The 27,586-nt window shown below is 44.0% G+C and overlaps 1 protein-coding gene and 1 pseudogene across 6 annotated transcripts in view; both read left to right on the top strand.

The window, feature by feature from the left end:
- PARP4 (poly(ADP-ribose) polymerase family member 4) overlaps positions 1 to 24,293 on the top strand; it is a 71,750-nt gene extending 47,457 nt beyond the window's left edge. For all 6 annotated transcript variants that reach the window (XM_015592416.2, XM_025049540.1, XM_006915837.3 and 3 more), the window contains 13 exons: positions 2,422 to 2,617; positions 3,491 to 3,558; positions 4,109 to 4,296; positions 6,443 to 6,542; positions 7,969 to 8,139; positions 8,395 to 8,475; positions 9,706 to 9,786; positions 10,829 to 10,924; positions 11,404 to 11,541; positions 14,656 to 15,711; positions 17,317 to 17,416; positions 21,020 to 21,152; positions 23,905 to 24,293. In XM_015592416.2, coding sequence (XP_015447902.1) covers positions 2,422 to 2,617; positions 3,491 to 3,558; positions 4,109 to 4,296; positions 6,443 to 6,542; positions 7,969 to 8,139; positions 8,395 to 8,475; positions 9,706 to 9,786; positions 10,829 to 10,924; positions 11,404 to 11,541; positions 14,656 to 15,711; positions 17,317 to 17,416; positions 21,020 to 21,152; positions 23,905 to 24,100 — 2,604 coding nt within the window. In that variant the 3' untranslated portion in view covers positions 24,101 to 24,293. The remainder of the gene's footprint in view (positions 1 to 2,421; positions 2,618 to 3,490; positions 3,559 to 4,108; positions 4,297 to 6,442; positions 6,543 to 7,968; positions 8,140 to 8,394; positions 8,476 to 9,705; positions 9,787 to 10,828; positions 10,925 to 11,403; positions 11,542 to 14,655; positions 15,712 to 17,316; positions 17,417 to 21,019; positions 21,153 to 23,904) is intronic.
- Positions 360 to 478, top strand: LOC112482943 (annotated as a pseudogene).
- Positions 24,294 to 27,586: the final 3,293 nt, after the last annotated feature.

Raw genomic sequence — 27,586 nt, 5'->3', positions numbered from 1 at the left:
CTTTCAATATATGGTTATGGCAAAACTGGATATCTATATGCCTTTTGAAATTGGACCCCTATCTTACACTCAGAAATATAACTCAAAACGGATTAAAGACCTTAAGTTCTGAAACTATAAAACTCCTAGAAGAAAACATAGCTAAAAAGCTTCTTGACATTGGTCTTGCCAACAATTTTTTGACTATGACACCAAAAGCACCAGCAACAAAAGCAAAAATTAGTGAGACTACGTCGAACTAAAAAGCTTCTTTGTAGCAAAAGAGTCAACAAAATGGAGAGGCAACCTGTGGAATGAATGGGAGAAAATATTTGCAAACCATGTATCAGACAAGAGGTTACTATCTAAAACATGTAAGGGTCTATGGCCATCCCACCCTGAACACGCCCGATCCCGTCTGATCTTGGAAGCTAAGCAGGGTTGGGCCTAGTTAGTTCTTGGATGGGAGACCACGTAGGAAGGCTGGGTGCTGTAGGTGGAAATGAATGAATGAATGAATGAATAATAAAATATGTAAGGAACATATAACTCAATAGTAAAAACCACTAATAATCTGATTAAAAAATAGACAAAAGACTTGAATAGACATTTTCCCAAAGAAGACATACAACTAGCTAACGGGTGCATAAGAAGATGCTTAGCATCACTAATCAGCATGGAGGTCAGAACCACAGTGAGATGTCACCTCACACCATTTGAATGGCTTTTATCAAAGAGACAAGAGATGGGAAGCGTTGGCGAGGACGTGGAGGAAAGGGAGCCCTTCTGCACTGCTCGTGGGGATGCGAACTGGTGCGGCCGCTGTGGACAACAGTGGGAGGTTCCTCAAAAATTAAAAATAGAGCTACCTTATGATCCAGTCACACTTTCGGGCATTTATCCAAGGGACATGAAATCACTGTCCTGAGAAGACGCCTGCACTCCAGTGTTCATGGCAGCGCTATCCTCAGTAATCAAGACGTGGAAACAACCTGAGTGTCCATAGACAGATGAGCGGATAGAGAAAATGTGAGATACATAGACGATACTTAGATAGATATGTTATTCAGCCATGAAAAAGAAATGAAATCTTGCAAAAGTGTGAATGGACCTCGAGGGCATTATGCTAAGTGAATAAGTCAAGAGAAATTTTAAAAATCTCCCCCAGAAATTTATAAGTGTACAGTCTCACTTATATGTGGAATCTGCAAAAGCTGAGCTCCTCGAAACAGTTGAAGGTTGATTGTCAGAAGCTGGGCTGGGGGTAGAAATGGGGAGATAGTGATCAGAGGGCACAAACTTTAGTTATAAGCTGAATAAGTTCTGGTCATCTAATATACAGCATGGTGACTGCAGTTAAAATACCAAATTATATACTTGAAAGTTGCTAAGAGAGTAGATCTTAAATGTTCTCACAACAAAAAAAACAGTAGTTATGCGAGGTGGTAGATGTGCTAACGCCTTATTGTGGTCATCGTTTCACAGCATATGTGAGCATCAAATCGTTACTTTGGACACTTTCAACTTACACAATGTTATATGTCATTTATGTCTCAATAAATCTGGGGGAGATTTTTAAAATTAAACTTATATGATAGTAATTCTTTAAATATTGGTCAATTAAGAAAATAAACAATAAGTGTATATTTTAGTAGTGACAGTGGCATCTATATTCCCTTTAGGATAGTGTGCGCATATATGTAGGAGAGAGGAGGCATATTCTTTATTCATTCTGCAGACAATATTGGTACCATACAAATTTTTAGATATTAATTCTATATCCTTGACCCCTAGGGAGTTTATGGACCACGTGTTGAAAACTCCAGGTCTAACATTTTACTTTTTATTTGAACTCCTATTATTGAATAAATCTTGACTTTCTCTGTTTTTATATTATTATTTTACCTGACTAGAAAGTTTTCAGATTTTACAAGTAAATCTTTTCCAATTTGACACATTTGTGCCAAATTCGGCAAACCCTAGCTATGTATGATATTTATGTATGTTTTGCTTTGTACCATAGAGGAGTGCCTGAAATATTAGTGGTATATGAACTAAACCTTTCAAATTCCACAGTGAGCATGGTATGCAAAGGGCATGGGAAAGTGACGACCCCTGAGTCACAGGAATAAGCGCATTTAGTTTACCTTTTCTGTTAACATGGGTTTTTGTACACTGGGTGTACTTTAATGAAACATGCACGCACACATCCGCATTGGTGTGTTTCTGCCTCTCCCTCTGAGGCTCACAGGACTTCGTGCCCGCTGTTCCAGCACCTTCCCTCTCGGCTCTGAGCTCAGTTACCTGTCCAAGCTTAAGAGACATCACGTGGCTGGGTTTGGGGATCAAGTTTCTGTGGTCCTTGGGAGTGCACGGCAGTGCCCGTGTGAACGGGCCAGCTCGAGTCCCATGCAGCCCCTGAACTGGCCCCCTCCCCTTCAGGCCTGCATGCTGGTTTTCCACCCGGATCTCGGCAGCGCCTTCTCTGACACAGCCGAGAGGAGCGAAGTGGTGATTTGTCTCGACTGCTCCAGTTCCATGGAGGGTGTGACATTCTTGCACGCCAAGCAGATTGCCTTGTACGCGCTGTCCTTGGTGGGCATGGAGCAGAAGGTGAACGTTATCAGATTTGGCTCAGGTGAGCGCTTGGGCTCCGGGCGCAATGTGCCTCCTCTCTCACAGCTGCACATTCGTTCGTGGGTAGAGCTCACCTCACCTTTGGAGTGAGAGGGAGCACAGAGTTCCAGTGTGTTCCAGTCCCAGCTCCAACACTTACCAGCTCCCAGTGCCGCCACGGGCAGCTCCTTGATCTTGTCCAGCCTCCGTTTCCTTGTCCGTGAGGAAGGCGGTAGCCTGCACCTCACCGTGTTGTCCTGAGGACTGGACTATGTATGTAAAGGGCTTGAAACAGGGCCACGGTCACAGCAAGTGCCGCGTGCACGTGACTGTCACCAACGCCAGCTGAGCCGACCACGAGACCCTTGGTGTGACCTACGAGGGCCCCAAGGTGGAGGATAGAACCTCCAAAATGAGCGCGGTATAGTCTGTGAGGAGTGGGCTCAAGAAAGGTGACACCGTAACCAGACGGGGGTCCAGGGCCGTCTCAGCCACCAGAAGAAGGGCCACAGAGTGGAGGGAGGGGACATCGTGTCCCGCTGGTTCTTCTGCGCCATTTAGCAGACGGCCCAGCCCCTTTAGGAAGGAGCCAGGCTCTGCGGCTGCTGGGGCAGAGGTTGTGGAAGGAGAAGGTCCCTCCAATGGCCGGGCTGCCCGTGCTGTTGTGACGCCTCACCCGACCTTGCATGAGCTATGTGCTGCAGAACGGAGGTCTGCATGTGCAGTTTGACTCAGAGCCTTTTGCACAATAAAGTGCTTGGTTTGCACTAGAGTTTATTATTTAAAGGAATACTGTGGTGGCTTTTCATCTGTTAAAATCATGAAACACTTGTTCGTTAGCGCTCAGTAAGGTGAATGTTGAACGGCGACACCTCACGCCCGTCTCATCACACAGGTTACCAAGAGCTGTTCTCATACCCCAAGTGCCTCACGAGTGACAGTGTGGCAGCCGAGTTCATCACGGTGAGTAAACGCCATCTCCCTGTGTCTCTTGAGTCAGGGTCTACCCAGTTCTAGGGATGCTGCCCCCAGACCACCATCAGAAGACCCCGGTCCTTCCATTTTTGTGTGTTGGTGGCTCTTTTATTTCATTGACAAAAGCAATATGAACTCATGGGATAAAATTTGTAAAATAAAAGGGAAGATAAAAATAATCTACAGTCCTGCCACCCAGATAAAGCTGGCAGTGTCCGCTTTGCAGCTTTCTTCTGTCCCTTTTCTTCTTCTTAAAATGGAGAGAGCCCAGGATGACCAGCCGCCCCCTCAGTCTGGGCTGGCAGACCCAGAGGTATTTGATGTCGTAGTCTTTGAAAAACATAAAAAAGGTAAGTGCCATTGATGATAATGTGACATGAATTAAACTCTAAGGCTATAAATATAGTTGCTCCACAGATGTGTAATTAGGAAAAAATGTCTTTTCCTCACGGTACCTGTGAACGCTCATGGAGCGACAAACCAGGTCAAGGATGACAGTTAGTGGAGGGCTGAACGCTCGCTGTCTTCACTCCCGCAGTCCGCCTCGCCCACCATGGGAAGCACAGACTTCTGGAAAGTGCTCCGATATCTGAGTTTACTGCCGCCTTCTCAGGAGTTACGGAACGTCCTCCTCATATCTGATGGGCACCTGCAGAGTGACAGCCTGACGCTGCAGCTTGTGAAGCGGCATGTCCAGCACACCAGGCTGTTCTCCTGCGGGGTCGGGTGAGTGCGGGAGGCTGGCGTGCGAAGCCCCGTGGGGGGCCACCTGCCTGCGGGCGGGCGGCGTCATGTGGGCTGCGCAGGGTCTAGGCAGGCGTGAGGTCCGGGCTGGGATATGGAGGCTGCTCGGGACGCAGGCCTGGGCCTCTGGGCTCTGGGCCCTGGGCCAGGCTGCCTGGGTCTGCACACCAGGGCTGGCCATGGGTTAGTGACCTCGGGCAGGTTGCCAACTGTATAAGCGAGGCTAGTGATGCACACACCTACCTCGTAGGTTTGCTCCGAGGGTTCAGTGGGCTCACGTATACAAAGCACTTGGAACAGATCTGGCTGTGGCAAGCACCAATCAATGTTAATTTTGTTATTTTGCATAAAAATCCAAATTTCTGACCTGTTCTGACAAGCCTGGAGACCTGGCAGCCAGGCTCACCCTCCCATGGCAGTTTCTGATGGCCAAAGGGTCTAGGGGCCCCACCCAGGTACCCTGCTCCTCACGATGCCTTTCCCATGACCACTCTGTGAAGTCTGCATTGTCAGCCCCTGAGACATGCGGGGGATGGGGTCTTTCTCTGGGGAAGCCAAACCCATGGTGTGAAAGCGAACCCCCCAGTTATGGTTAGCTTTTCAGTTTGAACTGAGGCACGTAGTGTAAATATAAGGAAGACAGCAAACCCAAGGGACCGGACTGATGTCTGCAGAGCCTGCCCCCACCCCCGCCCCTACAGTCACCACCACCGCAAGCTGTTACCAGGCCTTCCCTCAACTCGGGCCCCCACCCCTGCTGTGCCAGTCTGGGCTCTGGATGTCCCTGGATGGCCTCCTCTTCTACCCAGAAGGCACTGTTCCTCTCTCTGCCCCCTCAGTCACATGCCTAGTTCTGTTCTCTGTCATCCGAGGCGTGATGGTGTCCACCCCACCTCAGGCTCCCCCAGGGACAGTCCCTAGCAGGACTGAGCTAAGTAACTCGCACCTGTGGACACAGTGGCCTGCCACAGTGAGGTGTCCCCTCCCTGCCTTCCTAGTCACAGCAGCACCTGCCTGCTCCCTCCACGGTGTCGGGGCCTGCTGGGCTGGCGTCCAGGCCCATATACTTCAGTGCAGGAGGCACTGTGTCCTGCTGATCCCTTTTTTGCTGAGCACCTGTCAGGGGCAGACACTGCTTGGCCCGGGCCAAGTACTGTGTGTGGGACACAGACAGCAGTCCAGTAACTTCAAAGGGAGAAGGGTTCCAAGTGCCAGGAAGGAAAGAAGGGGGGTGCTGTTGTGGGCTGACTTTGTGCCTGTTGACATAACTCAGCCTGAGGCAGCTGGAATTGTTACTGATTTTCCGTCTAGTTTTTAGGATCTTTCTAAATGTTTCTGCCTCATTTTACACATACTCATTTGTGTTCAAAAACTCTAGCAAGATGTTGCGAGTTTTCCAGGAGTAGAGACTGTCGCTCCCGTGGGTCGTAACAAGCTGTCATCTGAGTCCACGTGGCAGGAGCACAGAGAAGGTTCCAAGTGGTCTCACTGCTGAGGGACTTATAAAATGCAGAGCAGCTCTGCTGAATCACCGCCAGTTTAAACCTTGAGGACCGAAGCCAACTCTAGTCTTTACCAATATGCTAACAAATATTTCAGAAGTAACTCTTAAGCTCTTTTTCTAAAAAGTTATTGATCATTTCTTTAAATTTCAGGAGGAAACTCTCTTAGAAAGTCATTCTTGATAGAATTATTATTGAGAGAAATTTAGTAGGACATTGACATTTGAATATCAAAGGTTATGTTTGCTAGAATGAGAGTTACTTCTTTATACCTTTTCCTCTCTAGACGTGGATCAGATTTCAAGGTGTAGACTTTATTAACCCTTTTGCCACTTGGCCTTTAAGATCGGATTTGGGTAGCTTCGACAGTCCTTGAAAGTAGGTTGATGTCTTCACCATCATTCTGGTACCTTTTGGAGGTTTCTCAGTGTCATCTACTACATCCTTTAGTAAATTGGAAGTCAAGAATTTATGCTTTTTTCCTGTCATATGTTTTGTCTTCTTCACCTTAGCTACAGAAGAGTAAATTCTGCATGTCCTGTCTTTGTTTTGAGCTGTGTCAACACTGTTAAGTACATGGACTTCAAAACTGTTTGTAAAAACTAACCTGTGTTCAATGTGATCAGTTCCACAGCAAACCGTCACCTACTAAGGACTCTGTCCCAGCATGGTGTTGGAGCATTTGAATATTTTAACTCAAAATCCAAATATAGTTGGAAAAAACAGGTACGTTTCTCAAGCATCTTATTTCTAGTCTTATAGTTTACATGTGGAAATGTTATCTTCTTACAACCTAGTGGCAGTAACTTCTTACAGTCTAGTGCCATTAGTGACATTAATGTAAAGGGCAGCTGGCGAGAGGCAAAGGCGGAAGGAAGGTGTGTGTGTGTTCGCCCCCTGGAAGGAGCACAGTGAACTCGGAGTCGGGTCATTCCCTGGCGAATAGTTTGGTTTCTGCTTCAGAAAGTGTCTGGGGTTGATCTTTTAAAGTAAAGTATTATACATGTTTTGCCAGATTAATTTTTTTATTGTGGCAAAATGTACATAGAACGTACCACGTGAACCACATTTACGTGCACGTTTCAAGGGCATTAAGTACATCCTTACCGTTGTGCAGCCGTCACCACCGCCCACCCCCAGAACTGTTTCGTCTTCCCAAAGAAATTCTGTCCCCATCAAACAAGTCCCCATCGTCCTTCCCCCAGCTCCCGGCACTCACCGTCTACTTTCTGTCTCTGAATTTGACTACTTCAGATGCCTCACACAGGTGCAGTCACACAGCACTTGTCCTCTGGGGCCTGGCTCGTTTCATTCGGCATGTCTTTAAGGAACTGCTACACTGTGGCAGGTGTCAGGATTCTCTTCCTTTTTATGGCTGAACAACGTTCATTGTCTGCACACCCCACATTTTATTTATCCACTCCTTTGCTGATGGACGTTTGGGTTGTTTCAGCTACCGTGAATCATGCTGCTGTGATTATTGGTGGACAAGCATGTGTACAGGACCCTGATTTCAGTTATTTTAGGTACATCCCCTGAAGTGGACTAGCTGGATCACGTGGCGACTCTATGTTTAGTGTTTAAGAGCTGCCACACTGTTGTCCCACACAGTGGCTGTGCTGTTTTACACCGCGCCCCGCCCCCTGCCCCTGGCCCAGGCCATTTACCAGGGTTCCAATTTCTCCACGTCCTCATCAATATTTATTTTCTGTTTTTTTGCTTTTATTTTTCTGATGAGCGCCCTAATGGGTATGCAGTGGTAGCTCACCAGGGTTTTGACCTGCAGCTCCCTCACGAGTAGTGATATTGAATGACTTTTCATGTGCTTATTGGCCATTTGTGTATCTTTGGAGAATGGTCTTATTCAAGTCCTTTGTAGAATTAATTTTTATAACTGGAATATACTCTATTCCAGAGTTGTATGTTAGTAACTAACTAATGGAATAAGTTTTGGGTGTTTTGCACACTTAAATTATGTGCTAGTGCTGTTATCTAAAATGCTACATAAAATCTTTCTGGAAAAGTACCCTGTAGCAGGAAGGAGGGAAAAAGACAGCTGCAGTCCCCAAGGACACAGTGTGAAATTCAAGTGTTCGGTGACAATTTTCTGGATATACCACTAAAAGAGAAATAATTCCTCTGGCACAAATAGATAGAAGACCAGATGACTCGGTCCCGTTCTCCGAGCTGCCACTCTGTCTCCGTGACATGGCAGCGGCTCAGCCCCGAGGCGCCCGAGCCCCTGCAGGCCCCGGCCCAGGTGCAGGCCTTGTTCCATGGTGACCGGCTGCTGGTCTACGGCTTCATCCCCCACTGCACACAGGTGAGGAGCCATGTGTCGTACTAAGAATTTTCTTTTGTTTTTCTCTCTTTTTTTTCTTCTCCAAATCATAGTAAGCTGGCAGATTTTCTCCTTCGGGGGACACAGAGGGTGACGACCAGGGGCCCTGGGAGCCTCCGACTTTCCCTTGAAAGGGGAGAGGAAATGGCTGAGAGATCCGCTGATAAACTAGGGAAGACGAAGACACTCTCGGGGGAAGCGACCAAGAAATCCTTTTTTTTTTTTTTCTCATTCCAGGCAACTCTACGGGCATTAACTCAAGAGGAAGAATTTTCTACGATGGTGTCAACTACGGAACTTCAGAAGACAACTGGAACTGTAAGATCCAAAACTCAAACTGTGGGCCCAGGGTTGGAACGCTGTAATGATGTCACGTTTTCATGTCGAGTGCTCCGTGTGTTTGTCGTCATCAGTACATGGACATTTCAGTACAAACAAGGACGCTCTCCTTTGGTTTCCAGTGAGGCAGCCTTCTGGGGTTCTTGGCTCTAGCCACGGCCTCCAGGCATCAGCGAGCATAAATAAGTGCAGTTAGAGTTGGTATTTCGTGCGTGAAAGGTTTTGGGGGAGGTTCTCAAAGCCGTGTAAAAGTTCAGTGCCTCTGGGCCACCTGCTTTATATTAAAACATTCAGCATGACAGTGCTAGACTAGGGTAAAACATATCATCTGTCAAGACTGTTTGTTTTTACTTTTGGATTAAAAGCAAATGAATTGCACCAAAACCTTACAACGCTGACATTGGTGTTGAATCTACTAATTAGTTAGACCTGGAACGTCCCTAACCCTCCTATGTCACATGTGCAGCTTGCTTTTCATAAGAGTGTTTGCATGGCCAGGTAAATATTTGCAGACGTCGGTGGGTGTTTTTTTAAATAACATACAGCTTATTTTTTGGCACTGAATAATTATAGCTTACTGCTTGCCAGTGACTTATGTATAGAATAAGGGAACCTCCAAATTGTTTTAAAAATTGAATCTAAAGTGGAAATAAAGTAAAAGGATTTGACCTAGGAAGAAATCATTTTTCACGACATCACAGTTGTTACAGTTGTGCTTCCTCCGTGAACAGCAGTCTGATCGGGAGTGGTTACGCCTGGGGGGTTCTCACTGAAAGCCACAGCGCGTTGAAGGTCGGCTCTGCTTCGCCACTTGAGGGAGGGAGGAGACCCTCACCTGCCCCTCAGAGTGGAGGCTGCAGCCGGGGTCGGGTGCCACCGTCTCCGCCATAGAAGAACAGTTGAAAATTTTTGAAATAAATTAAATTTGTAAAATGGCCTTTTATAGAAAAGGCAGAACTGTAGACACAGAAAACAGAAGTCATTGCCAGGGGTGGAGGTAGCTGCGGAGGGGCACGAGGGACGTTTAAGGTGGAGAGACTGCTCAGTGGTCCCACGACTGCGTACATTTGTTAAAACACATCAAACTGAACACCTGCCAGGGGTTCATTTTGGGGTGTGTAAATTGTACTTCGGTTTTAAAAATGGTTTTCTACGTATGACTGTAATTAGAAGCCATGCAAATCTTTTTTCCCTTTGCTGCTTGAACAGATGATCCACAAGCTGACAGCACGAGCTCTGATCAGAGATTATGAAGATGGCATTCTCCACGATGACGAAACGAATCACGAGGTTCGCTGCTCTCGTAGCAAAACTCATCACGTCATTCTTGGTTCTTCTTAAGTTGATTTATCCATGAGCATGTAGAGCGAACATAGCTGGATGGACATGCACGCGGTGTCAGGGACATTTATTGTCATGTCTGGGGTGCAGGGTGCTCAGTAACTGTTTGTTGAATTAATTATCAAGAGAACATGTCAGTGGTTTCCTGAGAATTCTGTGATGTTTTTCCCCGTCAGAGGGGCCAGAGGACGGCCCAGAGAACGTTCACTGGGGGCCTGCCACCGGCATCACCACCACTCTTGTATGTTGTTGGTGGTGTAGTCCCCTCTTCCTGATGAGAAGCCCAGGTGCTGGACTGGGGATGGAGGTGGGGGAGGGGAACTTGCCTAGGGACACACAGCAGAGCCAAAGCCACCTTGCTCCCTCCCAGCTGAGCTGATGAGGCCCCTGGCCGGGGGCCTGACTTGGCCAGCCCACCCTGGCGGCCCTGCTGGTGCCTCCGGGGCCACGCTCTTAAATGAAGTTAAGAGCCTTAGGACTCAGTGCCATCCCAAAAAGAAGGTACCATGGTGTATGCCACACAGGGCCACCGATCCCCTTGCAGACAGTCACAGCTCCTGATAAGTGGCCTGTGCCTTCAGTCCCTGAGCAGCCTTGGGTTCTGTCTGCTTAGGACCCTTTTATCTCTGAGGGCGACTGACCCGCCCTGCCCCCTACTCCTCACCCTGGCAGCCTCGTCTTCACAGCGGAGGCTCACACTGTCTGTCCAAAGTTCCAGGACAGTCCTCTTGAGCTGGAAAGGGCTACCTGTGGAGTCGTCCTCTCTGTGACTTAGCTGCTCGCTTGAGCAGAGAACATCTAGTCACTGACTTAAGATATTTAGACAAGGCCATTGACTCATGGTTTAGTGTGAAATTCCACTTACGAAATGGTTTGCTCTCTATAAAAAAAACACCTTTTAGGTGACTTTACACTCATTTAATTGGTCATATGTAGCTAAACAGTGAAAAATGAAACAGAACGTGATTGTGTGTGTTTTATTCTATCCTAGATGAAGAAGCAGGTGTTAAAGTCTCTCATTATTCAACTCAGTAAAGAAAACTGTCTCATAACGCAGTTCACAAGCTTTGTGGCCGTTGAGGAAAGGGTGAGTATCGTTGCTCATTCGTGTTATTCTCCTTATATTTACATATTAACAAAGTTACTCTCAGTGTCACTGTCACCGACAGCGCCCACACCCCTGGCCTGTGAGGGCGGGAGGGGAGAGATAGGCAGGCTCACGGGGATCTCCATAAATGGGACACAAATGTTATTATTTTTAATGTGTACTTTTAAGATTTACTACCATTTTGTTACATTTGGGCATTTCTCATCTCTTATTAATCCAAGACCTTCAGAAAATAGAAAAGGCCTTGGCTTCCCTTAACCTCTGCAAAGCCCTTTCTCCTTCATCAGCTGAAGGGCTAGCATGGCCAGGCTCCCCGCCACTCCCTCCCACTGGCCCTGGCCGGCGGCAGTCTCACACCCACCCGTCCCAAACCAAACATTTACGGGGCTTAGAGTGCCTAGTAACCATTTCATTTGGTAATGTCTGTTTCAATTTTATCTAATTTTGATTCACTGTAGGATGGTAATGAGTCACCTTTTCCTAATACTCCAAATATTTTGGAGCTTGTCGCCAAAGATGTGGACATCTTGCCGTACATGAGCTGGCAGGAGGTGCAGCCCTGTGGCTTCAATGCACCTTGTGGCAGTGCGTGGCAGGTGAGTGCTGATTGCCACACAGACTGGTGCTGTGTTTCCGTGTTCTTACGGATGTGGAGGGCCTTTCCCAGAAGGCACCCTTATCACTTGTATGTGCAGGAGCTGTTGTCTCTGTGATGGCAGAAAATATTTGCACATCTATAAAAAAGCTGTTACGAGACTGAGAAAGTCAGTATGTGTAATGTAGCTGCTAAGCCCAAAAGGGAATAGCTGTGGTCCTGCTTCTTCCACAGACAGAACATCGACCAGGAAGCTAATCCCATTTATTCTAATTGAGAAATGCAACGTAAATAAAAATTGAAAGGCATATTCAAACGCAAAAGGACAAAACAGTGCTCTCAGGTATCCAAGTTAGAGAAGTAAATTGCCAAATTTTAGAAATTTTGAATCTGAGGGAAAAAATTTATGAGGAAATATGTAATATAGGCAATATTCATTTTCTTTTATCCATTTTAAAGTTACGATGTCAGTTAAGAATATAAAAACATATTAGATATCAATGGTGTCAGCGGGACGGTGATCCCTCAGAGATAAAAGTAAACAAGGCGAGTCCTAGGTGTCATCAGCTCACTGCTTGGGAGGCGTCCCCAGACGGGAGCCCAAGGACGGGGGACCCAAACAGAGCCTGGCAGTGTCTCTGAGTTAGGGGGCCAGAGTGCGGCCCAGGGAGGCCAGGACTGCTAGGGTTGGGACACGGAAGGGGCTGCAGAGCCCTGCCGTGGCTCCTTTCTGGTCCTCGGCCGAGTCCTGATCAGCACATGTGTGACAGTGTAAAACTGACCTGTTGGGCATCCATTTAAAAATGACCAGGCAGGCAAAGAAGTGTAAAGATGACTCGTAATGAGGAGAAAAACCAATCAGTAAGAACAAACCCAGAAACTAAGGTGTAACGGAGATAGTAGGCAACGGTATTAAAATGGCTATCATAAATATACTCTGTATGTTCAAGAAGGCAGAGGAACGGTTGAACATGTTAACTAGAGCTATGGAAGATTTAAAAAAAAAAACAACAAATGGAATTTTTAAAGACGAAAAATAGCATCTGAGATAACAAATACACTGGAGGTGACGCACAGCAGATGAGACACCACAGAAGCCCTTCATGACATGAGCTCCAAAATTTGTTTCTCAATTAGCCTTTCATATTTTTTTAGGATTATTTTTATTTTTAACTTAAGTTTATCAAAAACAATTCCAAGCATCAGTGATTTTGCCTTTTTTCTTACTTAAAACTCAAGCTACCTTTAAAAAGAGAATAGAGGAAAAAAACAGATTTAAAACACACCACAGTCAAATAAAACCTGGTAGAACACACAAGACTGATATCTTCAGACTCCAAAGGGAGGGCTTTGAACATTAAAAAAATAATGTTAAATTTGCTTTGGCTTTACGTGATCTTGCATTGAGGTTTTAAGTGAGGAAAGCAATTTATATCCAAATTTTAAAATTCACTTTTGAAAAAGCAGAAAGTACACTAAAATTAATTAATTTCATATAAAGCACAGTAGAAAAAAATAATCTTAAGAAATGCTTCAGGGATCTGACGTGAAGACTTGAAGCCTAACCTGCTGTGAGAATGCCAGTAACCTCATGGATGAGGCATTCAACCAAGTCTCATTCCTGGACTCGTGAGGTTCCTGATCAGTCTCTGATTAGGATTCTTTTAATTGGTAGATATTGATTTGTATGCTTCGTCCTCAGGAATAGAGCATCTTTCATATTAGATAGTGTGGAAATAGGGAGAATGATTCAGGTACAATATCTCTGCTTTGCAAAGTAACCTTTCTGGAAATGCGATTTAAAACCAGCTTGGCTTACCTTTTATATTTTGATGTTGCTTATCATCTTTTGTCATACAGATTTTTAACAGAAATTTTTTAATCTTTGGGTTTCTTGTTTTCGTTTTGTATTATTTTGTTTTTCGTCATGCTTAGAAACACCTTTCTGTTCAGAGATTACGCTTTGTAAAAATTTCCCCTTATTATTTCTTTAAATGGTTTTATGTTTACGTTTTATTTTTCACCCAGTTAGAATCTATCCTTGTGTAATAGGAAGTCTGGAACCAACTTTATTCTTTTCCAGATGGTTGCCCACTTTTCCCAACACCGTTTATTGAATAATTCTTCTTTTCCTCCTATTGACTTGAAATGCCATCTTCATTGTCTACCTAATTCCTACATGTTTTAGAATCCATCGCTGGACCACGTGTTCTGTTCTGTTGGTCTGTCTGCTGCGATTATTGTACTTTCACAAAATGCGTTAATAGGTCTAGCCCATCACTGTTATTCTCTTTTCAGTTTACGCATCTAAGAACATTTTTCATCAGATAAACATTATATTTAACTACTATTTTGAAATGTGTGCCTTGTCACATGTTCTGCAGTATTAATTATGTAAATGTGTACTTGAAACTTGGCTTAGCTGGGAAAGGACCACTTTTTTTAATGGCTCATGTACATTGCTCAAATGAGAGGCTAGCCAATTCTAGTATACCTCAGGGACCTGTAATTCATATAAAACTGGATTTTATTTATGTGCAACTTTGTAAAGCATGCTCTTTAAGTTATATCCAAACAATAGTAGTAACATAGCTCCTTTTTCCCTTTTGTTGTATGTTTTATTCACATTCTGGTATAAAGACATATTCTTTTAGTTACTTTAAAGCTTTTGGAATTTTTTCAGTTTTCTCATTTTCTTAATATTGCCGTAATGCAGTATAAAGGACTGGAATAATCTATTTCAAACTGCCAGCTTATTTTAGGGCTAATTTATATACTAGGATACCACTAGTTGTAAAATCTTACACAAGTCACTTTTACGGTGCTCATTTTCCTCCTGTGTAAAATGAGGATGTTTAAAATTCTGTGATTGTGAGAACCGAGAGATTAAGATCTGCGACGCATTTCTTGTTGATATTTGCTCCAGACCTCAGATTCCATGTCTGCGAAATGAGGCCCTTGCACTTAAAGGGTCTTAAATGGCTCCTCTTTTGAATGCCTGGGATAAGCAATTGCTTGACTATTATTGGAAAGTCAGCTACTAGGAAGGACATTTGTTTGGTTGTTCATTTTATTCTGCATTTTTCCTGACATCTCCTTTTTTATTTCCGGGCAGCCTCTGTCGGCATCCTCTGACTGGCATGGAGAATTCCATCTGTCTAAAAGAAAACAGAAACCATCTACGGTGGAAGTGTTTGGAGTTCTCGAAGGTCTTAGCTTAGCCTCCAAAGCACCAGAAAAACATTTCAGATCTGGATGGAAATGCACACATGCAGAAACGCCATTGGACTTGAGTCAGATGGAGCCGCGTACATGCAAAGGAGCTGGCACACCGCTGGCGACTGCCATCTCACCGCAGATGGCTGTCTGCAGATCTTTTGCTACCCCTAGGCCGGCGGCCTCCCCAGCCGCCCTGGGCTCTGTTAGCTTTTCTCACCCCTGCCCACCCCGTGAACCTCCTCACAGCTCTCTGTTCAGCTTTTGTAGTGCTGAACTGTCTGGTCCAGCTACGAGTGACCTAATCCCTGAGGCTGGCTGCAGCATCAATGTCTTCCCTGAGCAGGATTCAGCCCTCAGAGGGCTTCCCCCAAACCCACCTGTTGAATCTTTTATTGGCCCTGCTTTTGCAGGTGGCTTGTTTGGCTCCAGACAGTGTTCTCTCCCTACAAATTATAAAGGCCTGCAGGCCTTGGGTAATGCGGGCACGTTCCTCGAGGTGGACTCTTCCCCGCAGCCCAGTCCTCCTTTCTCTTCTCCCAGTCTGTCTCCCCCGTTTTCAGCTGCGGACTCTACCTTGCTTCCTCCATCTGATTTCTCCACTTTTAATTTTCTGGAGTCTGCAACTCCCTTGAGCACCAGCTACATGCAGCCAGCACACCTACTTGGCCTTGGTTACCATGGATATGGGGCTTCTCCATCAAATCTTCCTGCCAGAAATGCAGTGTCTCGCCAAGGTCTGCGTTCGGCTGTCCCAAGGTCTTTTGGAACAGAAAATGATGAAACACGAGGATTTCTGAGAATAACGCCGTTTAAAAAGGTGGCCAAATCTCATGTAGCAGGAAGAGAATTTACTGCAAGCTCTCAGGCGTGGGAAAACCAGGGCCCCGGCATCTGCCAACAAAGCCAGAGGAGTTCTGTGCCGTGGACCGGGCTTTTCAGGCTGCAGACTGAGGTGCTCTTCTTATTCCTCCCGTGCCTGGGGTTGATTTACTTCCTAGTTTAGAACAGAACCACTCAGAGGAGCTGGTCATCGAGCTGGGTACAACCAGTCCGCAGTGAGTCAAGGGACTTGTGTAGAATGTAAATCGACACACTACTTCCTTCGTTGGGAAAATCTTGCTATAAAAAAAGAAAAAGTCTCTTGAGCAAAATAATGTGTTCAGGATGACCGTTGTTTATCTATGTACAGCCTTAGGTCAGACTGTCATACTCATGAATGCGGATATTCCATAGCTAAAAATTAGCATCCCTGAATGGGTCATGGGGTAAGACCTTAACTCCCCAGGTTCTAGAACTGATGAATTCCAAGTCCCATAAATGTCCCAGTGTGAGGTGAAGCACAGGTGCTGTAAGTATACTCTAAATATTTTCATAGACGGTCTCGAGAATATTATTCCACACGCAAGATTGTGCTGGAGCTAATCATTCCACTTGTGAAGCTAATAAACACCCCCAAAGTTTAGCTCCTGCACAGGTACTAAGACCCACTCTCACATCTGTAATTATTTGTTTTGATGTAATTTAAGTAGTTAAAGCAACGTGATTTAGTTCAAAACTAGGTTTGAGTCCCAGCCCTGCCACTTTGTGATTTGAGGCAAGTCAGATAACCTTTCGGAGTCTCAGTTTCCTCATCCATGTAATGGGAATAATAATAGTGTCTGCCTTCAGTGGTTTTGAGATTTAATAAGATGATAACAGCCATGTGGCTCCTTACCTGAGGAACATACATGACAGTGGTGTCACAAGCCCGGAGCGGCCATTGCTGCCTGTGGACACTGGCGCCAGACTGTTGGGGCTTATATCCTGGCTGACTGTGCTGTGTGGCTTTGGATAAGTTGCTTAATCTCTCTGTTCCTCTGTCCTCAGTCTGCAAAGTGGCTCTAGTAATACCACCTCCACAAGAAGTGGCTGAGAAGATAAAATAGCACCTGGCACCAGTTTAGTACTGGTTGGCACATATTATCACTGCTGTTATTTTTCAAATTATTGCCGTAGATCCTTTAACATGTCCACCTGCCTATGATGTCATCCTCTTCCTGCTCCCTGTGCGTTCCCCTGGGATCCCGAGTCTCTGCTTCAATGTTGAGGTCCCCCCCACCCCGTAGTAAGGCTTATTACTTCACTCTCGTAAGCATGTGGTAAAGATCAGCCGAACAAGCAGTGACTCTTAGCTGAAGTGGGCGGGGGACAGAAGGCACAAGGGAGGTAGTCCTATAGAGCATGTTCAACAACACAATTTTATATTTAGTAGGAAATGGTCATTTTCATGGTTCAGGCATAAGGACACATTTTTAATGTTGAACAAAAAGATTCGTGTTATTTGAAAGTTTGAGAAACATTGCCTCAGAGCATTGCTGGAAGAAACAAACACATCATTTTAAAAATTCTCCACACATGAGCCTCTTTTCAGATTTTTATAAATGCCACCAAATACTTCTCATCCATAGTCTCTTTGAGACTCCCAATGATGCCATGTCACTAATATGTGAAGAATTTTGATTTGACAATAATACGAATTTTAGAAATGTGGCTTAAATTTGTTTTCTTAACTTCGTAGGATGGCTTTTGGAAACTTACACCAGAACTGGGAGTCATATTAAACCTTAATATAGATATTTTAAACAGCTTTCTTGAACAAAAAGGCATTCTATCTCTAGGTAAGTCATTATTTTTCTATGCATTAAATGTTCTTAAGTGTTATAAATTTTCTTGTAAACTAGTGTACTAATATAATAATTATATAAATTATGTATGAATAAGATTATGTTTGTCACCACAGGAAATAGGCAACTAGTTTCTTAGGGTATCACTGTGCAAATTTATCAGCATAAGCAGCAATAACTGCTATTTAAAAAATCTGAAATCTTAAGTAGCTTAACACAAAGACTGCTTTCTTGCCTGGAAGCCCCATCCCGCATAGGCAGAGAGTGTTGTGGCTCTGCCACGGTCAGTGAGTGTCTTTAAAATTACCCTGGTTAAAAGAAAAGAAGAAAAAAGGTGCCTCGGGCATCGTCTGCCTGGTAGACAAGAAGGAGAAAGAGAAAATGTGGCAGAAACCAGTCACTGTGCCCCACCAGACACGGACTGGGACATGCGCTTTAGCTCCGTGCCCAGGAATAGAGCTCTGACGAGCATCCAGCCAGTCTCTGCCAGAGCAGGTTGTTCCAGCTCTCTAGACCTGGTTCTTTTCATGACAGCGGGTGGGATGGATGAGGAGAGCCTGGACATCCTCAAACTGGCAAGTGGTTTGAAGGCCAAGTACTAGCCTGGCTTAAGAGCTCTCTTTAAAATAAAATAAACATCATGAAACAAATGGCCAGTTGTCCATTGAGCAGCAGTGTCTGGCCACCCTCCCATCGTCTCTGAAACGTCAGGGATTGCGTATTCCAGGCTCATGGCCTGCGTGCGTTGAGCTAGACTGAAAAGGACTGATGAAAACCCACAGGAGGATTTACATTTACTTTCCCTGGACAAACTGTCTGAAAACTGCTCTCTGAGGGTCCGGAATGCAATTTAAAAAACAGGCAGAAACTGGAAGGGGCATAGTCCTTGAAAGGAGGGAAGCCACGGGAGCAGGTATGGGTCGGTTTCTTCCTGAGGGCTGGGAGCCACCGGGAGGTTAGAATTGGGACCAAAAGTCTCAATGGGAGGGTGACTTAGGGGTCAGGGTTCCAGGCTGCCGGAGTGGCTGGAAATTAAGTGCGGGACTCCTAGAAAGATAGGATCCCAGATCTGCACTCGAGTTCTGGTCCCAGCTGCCTCCTAACCCTGAGGTCACAGGGGGTGGCTTCAGGGAATCGAGAAAAGCAGGAGCTGAGCAGAGCTCTTGGCTGCTGCCAGATGTTGGGGAGACAGTTTGATGTTCAGATCACGGCAGATAGACTGGATAAAGTAGGCTTTGCATTAAAACCCAGAGAGGGCCGTAGAAGGACCACGTCGAGTGATGGAGCACTGCACTACAGGGCACATGTGAGCTGGACCGTAGGGGAAGGTCTGGTTCGACCTTTCACCTCACGTCATCCTCAAAAATCAGTTCCAAATAGACTGAAGTCCTGGATGTGAAAGGCAAACCTTAACACTTTTAGGAGAAAATGTGGGAAAGTACCTTTATGGTTTTAGGATAAGAAAGATTTTTTTTTAACTTTTTATTTTGAAATCATTTTAACTTTGCCGGAAAATTTAAAATATAGTACAAAGAATTCCCGTATATCCTTCACCCAAGTTCCCCAGACGTTAACATTTGGGAACACTTGATTTATCATTCAGAGAGGAATTTCCTAATGCTTAAAAAAAAAACAAAACAAAAAGAGGCCATAAAGGAAAAGATTATTAGACTTCGTTAACATCAAAAATGCCTCTTCACTAAAAATAAAAAATAAATAAAATTTAAAACATGAAAAACATACCACAAGCTGGGATAAAATACTTGCAACACAGATAAGCAGTATATAAACGAGGCACAAACCTCATGGTAGAGCTGAGTGATTAACACAAACCAGCACAGTGGTCTCTAAGAGGGAGCAGAAGAGAATAGAGTTGGGACTGAGCTCACAGACATTTCCCAGGTACTGTATATTCTGTTCTTAAAAAGGGTAGCTGAATATCACCTCACACCCATAAGAATGGCTGCTGTCAAAAAAAAACAGAAAGTAACAAGTGCTGGCAAGGATGTGGAGAAATTAGAACTGTCGTGCACTATGGGTGCAGCCCCCATGGAAAGCAACATGACACTTCATCAAAAAATTAAAAATAGAGCTACCATATGATTCAGCAATTTCATTTCTGAGAATATACCCAAAAGAAACAAAAGCAAAGAGATATTTGCACACACGTGTTCATAGCAGCATTATTTACAATAGCCAAAAAAGGGAAGTGATCCACATGTCCATCAAAGCATGACTGGATAAGAAAATATTATATATACATATAATGGAATATTTTTCAGCCTTAAACAGGAAGGGAATGTTGACACATGCTACAATATTATGCTATGTGAAACAAGCCAGACACAAAAGGATAAGTTCTGTACAATTGCATTTACATAAGGTCCCTAGAACTAGAACTTGGGAAAATTGAGATACATTTTGAGAAAGAAACATCAGGCCTTGGTGATGGATCCCATCTGGGCTTTTGAGGAAGAGGAGGGTTGAAGGTGGGATCAACTGTAGACTGAGCCTGAAAAAACGCCAGTAGAGTTATGTTTTGGACATTTAAAGCTCGAGGCACCAGTAGAAATTGGAAAGAAATGCACAGGAAGAGGCCAGAACAGTGTAAGACTCCAAGGAACTCTCAGTATCTGAAGCTATGAGCCTTCAGCTCAAAATTATCCACACGCCAGAGTTCCCCATTCTGGGGTGGCTTGTTCTGAACCCCACTCCTCCTCAAGAAAGATGTGTTTCATTGGTTTCTTGAAATGTGAGATTGGAAAAACAACAGTATTTGAAATGTTTTTTTATATAGTGATTTCAAATACGTTTCTTGCATTTAAAAAAATAAAAACGAGTTATTAGTTTCTGGGTTCAATATATATAAGAATTTATTTTCAATTTTGGTTTTTCATAATATAATATCTCAATTTGGATAAATAACACTGGTTACCTGTAAGTACTATTAAAATAATCAAAGAGAACAATTTAATTCACCTAAACAATTTTTATTTCATGCTTCACAAAGAGGGCAGTTCCCACGCTCCAGCCCAGAGAACTAACTGCAAAGCAAGGGGGAAGGGCCGCAGGCTTTCACAGAAAGAGGCAGGCAGGCCACCGGGGCGTACTCGCTTAGTCAGGGGGCTGGACAAGCATCTCTGACCTCATTTACAAGGATCAAGGGACAAGGAAATAAGTTTGGAGCCCAGAGTTGGCTTGAGATCATTTGAGACACCGGTCTAATCAGTCATACCGATTGTCAATCTGTCGTATGTTTAGGTTTTCTCTTCTGAGCTCTTTGTAGCTGGAGCCTAGAGCTGAATTTCTTTCTACGTAGTTTGCGCGCCTCTGGATATTAAAGACGGCAAGCGGGGGAGCACTGACCTAATGCAGTTTCCTTATGGCCATCGGGGACCAGGACAGGCGCGTGTTCCAGTCGTCCTCGTGTTTTATTTAAATAGCAGGCAAATCGAGGACTTTGAAAAGTATTGTAGCGTTTTATGATCTGCGAACGTGTTGTGGTTTAATGGTATTACATTTCTTTACCAGAACTTTTAGAACTGGGCACAGTTTGAGGTGCAGTTTCCAGCCGACATAAGAGTTTTCTACTTTTAGGTGTAAAAGGAAGAGAACGTCTCCTGGACCTGATCGCCACATTTCTGGTGCTGCAGTTTCTTCGCACCCAGTTGGAACAGAAGGGAATAGTGTTCAAATCCCTGATGAAACTGGACGATGCCGCCGTTTCCAGGTTTCTCATTGTTTCCCGTTTAACTATATATTTTCTTATTTAAAAATATTATTTAATGTTTACCTGTATTTTTTCCATTTAACTATAACATTAAGCAACTCACCTTTTCAACTATGTCTTAACTAACCCTTATCAGAAGCCACGTGGACTCGTGAGTACAGCGAGGTCTCACCCGCCCTCTTCTGTCACTGGCAGGGCAGACAGCATTTTTGCCTCTTCGGTTGCATAGGAAACTGGAGCTCAGATTGTCCCAGTGTAGCTTACACCGGCGCCCAGAGCTTTGGCCCCTGGCTTAGGAGCCTCTTCACTAGCGTATGTGGGTTCTGTGTGCTCTTGGGAAAGAAGGCTGTTGGGACCAGGCCTGGGACAAGAATACAAATGGAAGCCCACGTGCTGTAAGTCTCAGTAGTTAGAGTTATAAATCAAACCAGCAACTTGTTAAATAAAACGTGTTCTACAAGTTTTACCTTGAGAAATCCAACTTCGTAACCTGGAAGACCAGGTTCAAATTCAGAATTCTGGGGTCACTTGAAGTTTCATGTCAAAACGTGGAGAGAGCTGGTTCTGGGGCCACAAACCCTTGACTGAGCCTGGTACCACAAGAGGCCTCAAGTGTACCTGTGGGCACCCCTTCCTGTCACAGCTCCATCTGTACCCTGCGCAAGTAGCCGCCCTTGTGTACACACGCACACACACGCATGTATATAGTTTGCTTACTTTTTTTAAAACACAAGGGTAAAATTAATAAAAATATTATCTGTAGGGAAGGAGGAGGAGACATCAATGAAAGCTATGTCACTCCTAATATACCTTGATTTATGGTTTTGACTTAGAAACTGTAAATATTTCACATAACGGGTCAGATATCAGAGGATGGAGACTGAACATGTTAAATTATACGTGGGATACCCTCAGCAATGTCTGAGACGTCAGCAGATTAATGGCAAGAGAAAAAGGGGGGTGAGGTGGAACCTGGGAATTAAAGGACATATGAACCAAAGGCAGCATGTAGGCCTTGTCTGAATCCCGACTCGAGCAAAGTCCACGTGTTAAAGAAAAAAAAAAAAGACAAGTAAGGAAACTTAAACATTACCTAGATATTTTATGATATTAAAGAGTCATTTATAACTATCTTTAAATATCATGTTTAAGAAAGGGTTCTTGTCCCTTAGAGATACATACTTACAGATGAAATTAAAATAAGTAGACCTCTCTTTACCCTCAAAAAGACTGATTAAATTCTATATTCCTAACAAACAGCATCAAACATAAAACAAAATAATGAATTGAGCATTTTACCACACACACACATATATAAAAATTATACCTCTATTTTTAAAAAAAGCAACAATTTCTCCTTAGATTGCCAAAACAATTCTTTGAGAAAGATGAAAATTATTAAATGAATATCAAGAAAAATACGTCAAGTAACTAGTAGATGGGACTGAAAAGTTACTATTTGATTTAATAGGAGAAACCAAAGAGGCATTTCATCCCTTTAAACCTTTTCCAATTGTGATAGCCACTAGAACAAGTAGTAGTAACTTTGAACCTACTTTTGTGTTACAAATCACAAAGTATTAAAGCAAGATTTTAAAAAATAAGGAAGTATATTCCATCACGTTGCTATTACTGTATTATTGTTATTGTGAGAGCAACATGCTTCCTTGGCACTTTAGTAAATAAAACTGTTTTGAGTAGTTTTCATTTCCTGCTTATTGCACATTTAAAACCTTTCTGTTTCTCCTGCTTCACAATATGCATAACACGAACGCAGTAGCACTTTGCACGGAGGTGCACGAACAAAATTTTCATGCTGGTATGAGGGCCAGTCAGAAGCTCAGAGGCCATCTGGATTAAAGGAAGGCCAGTTGAATTAGTAAGAGTATTTAAATTCAGTTTTGTTGCTTGGTGACAGTTGTTAGTAAGTATAAGGAGACCGATAATTGTCGGGAGTCAGGTCTTGCTATTTGGTGTGTTCACGTCAGGGCGTTGAGCACACGTGTATTGCTCGCCTGTTCTGTGCTGGGAGCTGTTTACATGCATCCTGCTAGGCCCCACAGCAAACCCCCAGAGGTTCGTGTTATCGCAGCTGAGGAAACGGGCTCCCAATGTCCGGTGAAAGCCGCTCCGCATCACACAGGCAGTAGTGTGATGGCAGAGACTGGATTTGAACCTGGCTCTTAACCCCCATGCTGTCCTGATGACCCTTTCCCAGTTTACAGGGGAAAAATCAGAAAGATGGAGAGATGTTTTCAAATTTTCAGAATTAAATATATGCCAGATTCATGGGTGACTCTCAGGTACTTTACAAATAACTAATTGAGTTGAGAATCCCTGGTACAGTAGAAAGGAGAGAGAAGCAGAGGTTTGGCTTTTAAAATAAGATTGAGTTTGTACCTGAAGATTAGATAGGATTTAGATGGAGAAGAATGGAAAAGTGACAATAATCACTTTAATATAAAGGCTCGGAGATGCTTGAGTCATTCTGGAGGCAGCAGGCCTTCAATGAGACACAGTGGGGTGGAGAAGTGATGGGTATAATGTACTTAAAAATGTACTGAATCAGTTAAAAGCACCAGGTCAGACTAATAGAACTTTAATAAAATGCCAAAGAGAACTGCTTTTATTAACTATCTTAATTTTTAACAGAATTATTGTGTCTGATATAATGTGCTAGATTTGGTACCACTTTACATTTCATATGTATTTAAATCCTGAAATTGATGAAAACATTTTTTTTTTAATCTAGGGATATTCCCTGGGCTTCTGAGAAAATAAAGAAAGCAAGTGAATGGGTAAGAAGAACTGAAGGACAGTATCCATCTATCTGCCAGCGGCTTGAATTGGGTAAAGATTGGGATTCTGCCACTAAACAGCTACTGAGACTCCAGCCCGTAAACACCACTTCTCCTCTCCACAGAGTTCTTAATTACGGTCAAGGGTGAATCAAATGAAGTTTGTATTTTAAACGTTTTTCATGCTTCTATCCATAAAATAATCAAATATTAATAGATACTTATAATGAAATTGAATTCTGATTTTTATTGACTAGCAATAAGTCACTTTAAAATAAATGGAAACAATTTGTTATCTCAATGAACTAACAAGCTATAATAAAATAAAAATTACAATATTATAGATGTTTTGTGTTTAAACGTTTCGAGATTATGAGACACATCGGGGCGGTCCTGGAAGCTCTCAGCCTTCTCCCCTTTCACGAGTCTGAGGGACAGCTGGCCCAGCTGGACTGAGCAAGTGGAGAAGAAAGGGGGTCTGTGGCTGATGTCTGCACTCCTGGCATGGATGCCTGTGTCCAGACCCCGCCCCCAGCATGCATACTCCCGGTGTGGGTCCTAGTCTGCACTTCTTGTTACTTAGAGAAACTAGGCGTCCCAAGCAACGCTTCCTAGCCCTTGCTTTCGGTGTTGTGTCGCAAATCTCATCACCAAACCCCAGGTCTTCTAGATTCTCACCTATGTTATCTTCTGAAAGTTTTATTGTTTTGCATTTTACCTTTAGGTCTGTGATCCATTTTGAGTTATTTCTTGTGAAAGGCATAAGGTCACTGCCCGCCTTCCTCCACATCACCCTCTCTAGGCCATTACTCCTCCACCTGTCCATAGAATCCTGGTTTCTTTGACATCCAGCCTTTTGGCCGTCCTACCTGTCCTTGGTGCTGCCATTCGCCAGCCACCTAGCACCACCCCCCATTTGTGTGGTTCAGGATTTTTCTTCCTACTGCTAGCCCTGCCTTCATCTCAAGTGATGTCCAGCATCCTGATGTGTGACCTGCCCTCATTGCCTGGGCCCAAACCACAGCTGTGTCCTGGCAGAGCGCCTGTGATCCTGCTGGCACCTGAAGGATGGAAGCCTTGCAAGGAGCTGCCAGGAGCTCTTCTCCCACTCGCCTCCCTGTCTCCCTGGGAGGCTGTCATGAGACCAGTTCTCGTCACCTCCCTGTTCTGATGAGGTACCAGGCACAGGACACAGCTGCAGACTAATACCCCATCCCCAGCTACATCTAGAATTGGCTCTTCGACAGTGCTGTGCCCCACAACTCATGTTGCACTTACCCAGCTTCTTTTGGGGTATGGGGCAAGGACCAAGGGGAGGTAGCATCTTTGACTGTTCTTCTCCTTGCTGTGTGTATATAAGAAATAAAGCATCCAAATCTAAGACAGTTTGGCTTGTTATATCTTTATTGGCCAAATCAGTCAGGTCTTGGCCTTGGTCTTGGCCTTGCCTGTTTAGTTGATGTAATCACAGAAGATAAATGATCTTTTCTTGGCTTAGAAGCTCAATGGATTTAATGTAGGGAGGAGGCAAGAGAATTAAAATGTTAATCAAACCACTATCAGAGACAGCAATATGCTGATCAGCCCTGCTGCCAGGCCAGGAGGACGCCTTCAGAACAAGAATATTTCTTCTTGGTTACTAAACCCATTCCCTACCCCTGGGAAGGGGAACAGGAACCCAGAGTCATTCCCTATGGCTAAAACCACAGGGAACCTAAGGATTAAAGGCTGGGGAGCTGCCAGCAGGCCTCTCACTCTACTTATTACCTTTTCGCTACATACCCTTCCCCTTCCCCACTGTATGTCCATATCAAAGGAAATGGGAACTAAAAGATGGCATATAAACTGAATTCCCCCAACACTCAGGGTTCCTTCAGTGCCTTATTCTGTCTCTGGCACTGTCCCTCTCACTCTCTGCCCCTGAGAGGAGACCATGCTCTGTGGAGTGTTACCCCTTTTCCAATAAACTTTCCTTTTGACTCTTAACTTTGATGTGTGTGTTGAATTCTTTCTTTGCTCTCCACCAAAGGACCCTCTTCTCTTGGTGCAGGGCTTGGTCACCCCCCAGCAACTCAGGGAAATTTGCCCTGTCCTGCATCAGATTTAAAAGATTGAAAATACCCAGTAGCAGAGAGCTGTGGGCAAACATATTTCCTTACATTGTTACCATAAACATATAGTAGTAAAATAAAATTTTGCAATATGGTATTTATCAAAATTTAAATCACTACCTTCCTTGACCTATAAATTTCACTAAAAGGAATTCCACATCTAGAAAGTCATCCTACAGAGAAATGGACACACATGTATGCACATATCACACATGCATATATACGGTGCAGTGGCAGAACAATGCAAGAGCTCATTTAAAAAATATAAGTGGGTATTTATATGTATATTACATAAAAAATCTGTCATGTCTCATTCCAAATTGCTTACCTTTGAGGAATAGGAATTTTATTTCTATTTTGCATATTTTGGGTTCATTGAAAAAGTTTTACAGTAAGCCTATATACTTATTTAAGATTTAAAATATTTGCCAAGTTTTTATAACTTAGAACCATCTTCTCTCTTCTTTTGTTGTCGGCTTAAGAAACATGGTCAGTTGTCCTATGGAATGTCCACCTTCTAGACTTGTCCAGTTGTTTCCTTTTCTTTCCCCCCATATTTCTTATAGACTGGAAATTAGATCAAAAAGCCTCAGTACATTAAGGATCAGCATTTTGTCCACAGGAGCTGTACCGCCTGGTTGTTCCACTTTTAATAATACCTTGATCAGTGGGTTTCCACCAGGACACTTTCTCCTGCAACTGACAACTACTCTGTGGAGAGATGCTTTGGCCTCTGGTTTCTCATCCATCTCTCACCTGATAGTTTTGTTGCCTGAATCATTTTCACGAAATATTGGGATTCTCTTCTACACTTATTGGCTGGAATTATGAAGAAAAAAAAAGAAAAAAGCTTTCCTCCATCAATAAACGTTACTTGGTTATAATATTTTTAAAAAGCACATCTAATTACTAGAAATGCGCGTCTTCCTCCCTGCCTGGCCGACTATGCTTGTTGTAGTCCCGTCACCGTGCGCAGGCTGCACTTAGTAAGCCAAACAAACCAGTGAGCCAGCTCAGGATCTGGTCATCTCCCCCAAGGATCCTGCTGGCTCACAGATTCTGTAAGAGTTCGTTTCAAAAGTTATTCTAAGTTCACCGTTCAAAGAAACAAAAATAAAAAACTCGCTGCTCTAAACACTTTGCAATTTAAAGTGAGAAAAATATTTACGTTTAGGTGGACTTTCCCAGCAACTTTGGGTGGCTCTTTGTCACTCGTAATCTGGAGAAAATATTTTTTACACGTCTTCTGATGTTTCAATGAAAAAAAAAAAAAACTAGAACTTGGAAAACTAATGGTTTTTGGTCTGGCAATAAAAATTTTAAAAAGGTTTATCTTTAAACAGTACTCGCTAGAGTGTAACAGCACTGAGGCGTTTGGATCGTTGACACGCTTCAACCGCGTCTCAGTCACACACAGGAACCGCGGGTCGCTCAGTTCCGGCCCGCTGGGTGTCGGCGGCCCGCTTGTCGGCGGCGGCCGGCGGGCGCCCTTCCTAGCGTCCCCGTGGGGAACGCCCCGTGCAGG

This window comes from Pteropus alecto, unplaced genomic scaffold, assembly GCF_000325575.1.
Source record: "Pteropus alecto unplaced genomic scaffold, ASM32557v1 scaffold16, whole genome shotgun sequence".
In the NCBI taxonomy this organism is placed as follows: Eukaryota; Metazoa; Chordata; class Mammalia; order Chiroptera; family Pteropodidae; genus Pteropus; species Pteropus alecto.
Note: the sequence above shows the minus strand (reverse complement) of the source record. Positions and strands in the feature narration are given on the sequence as shown.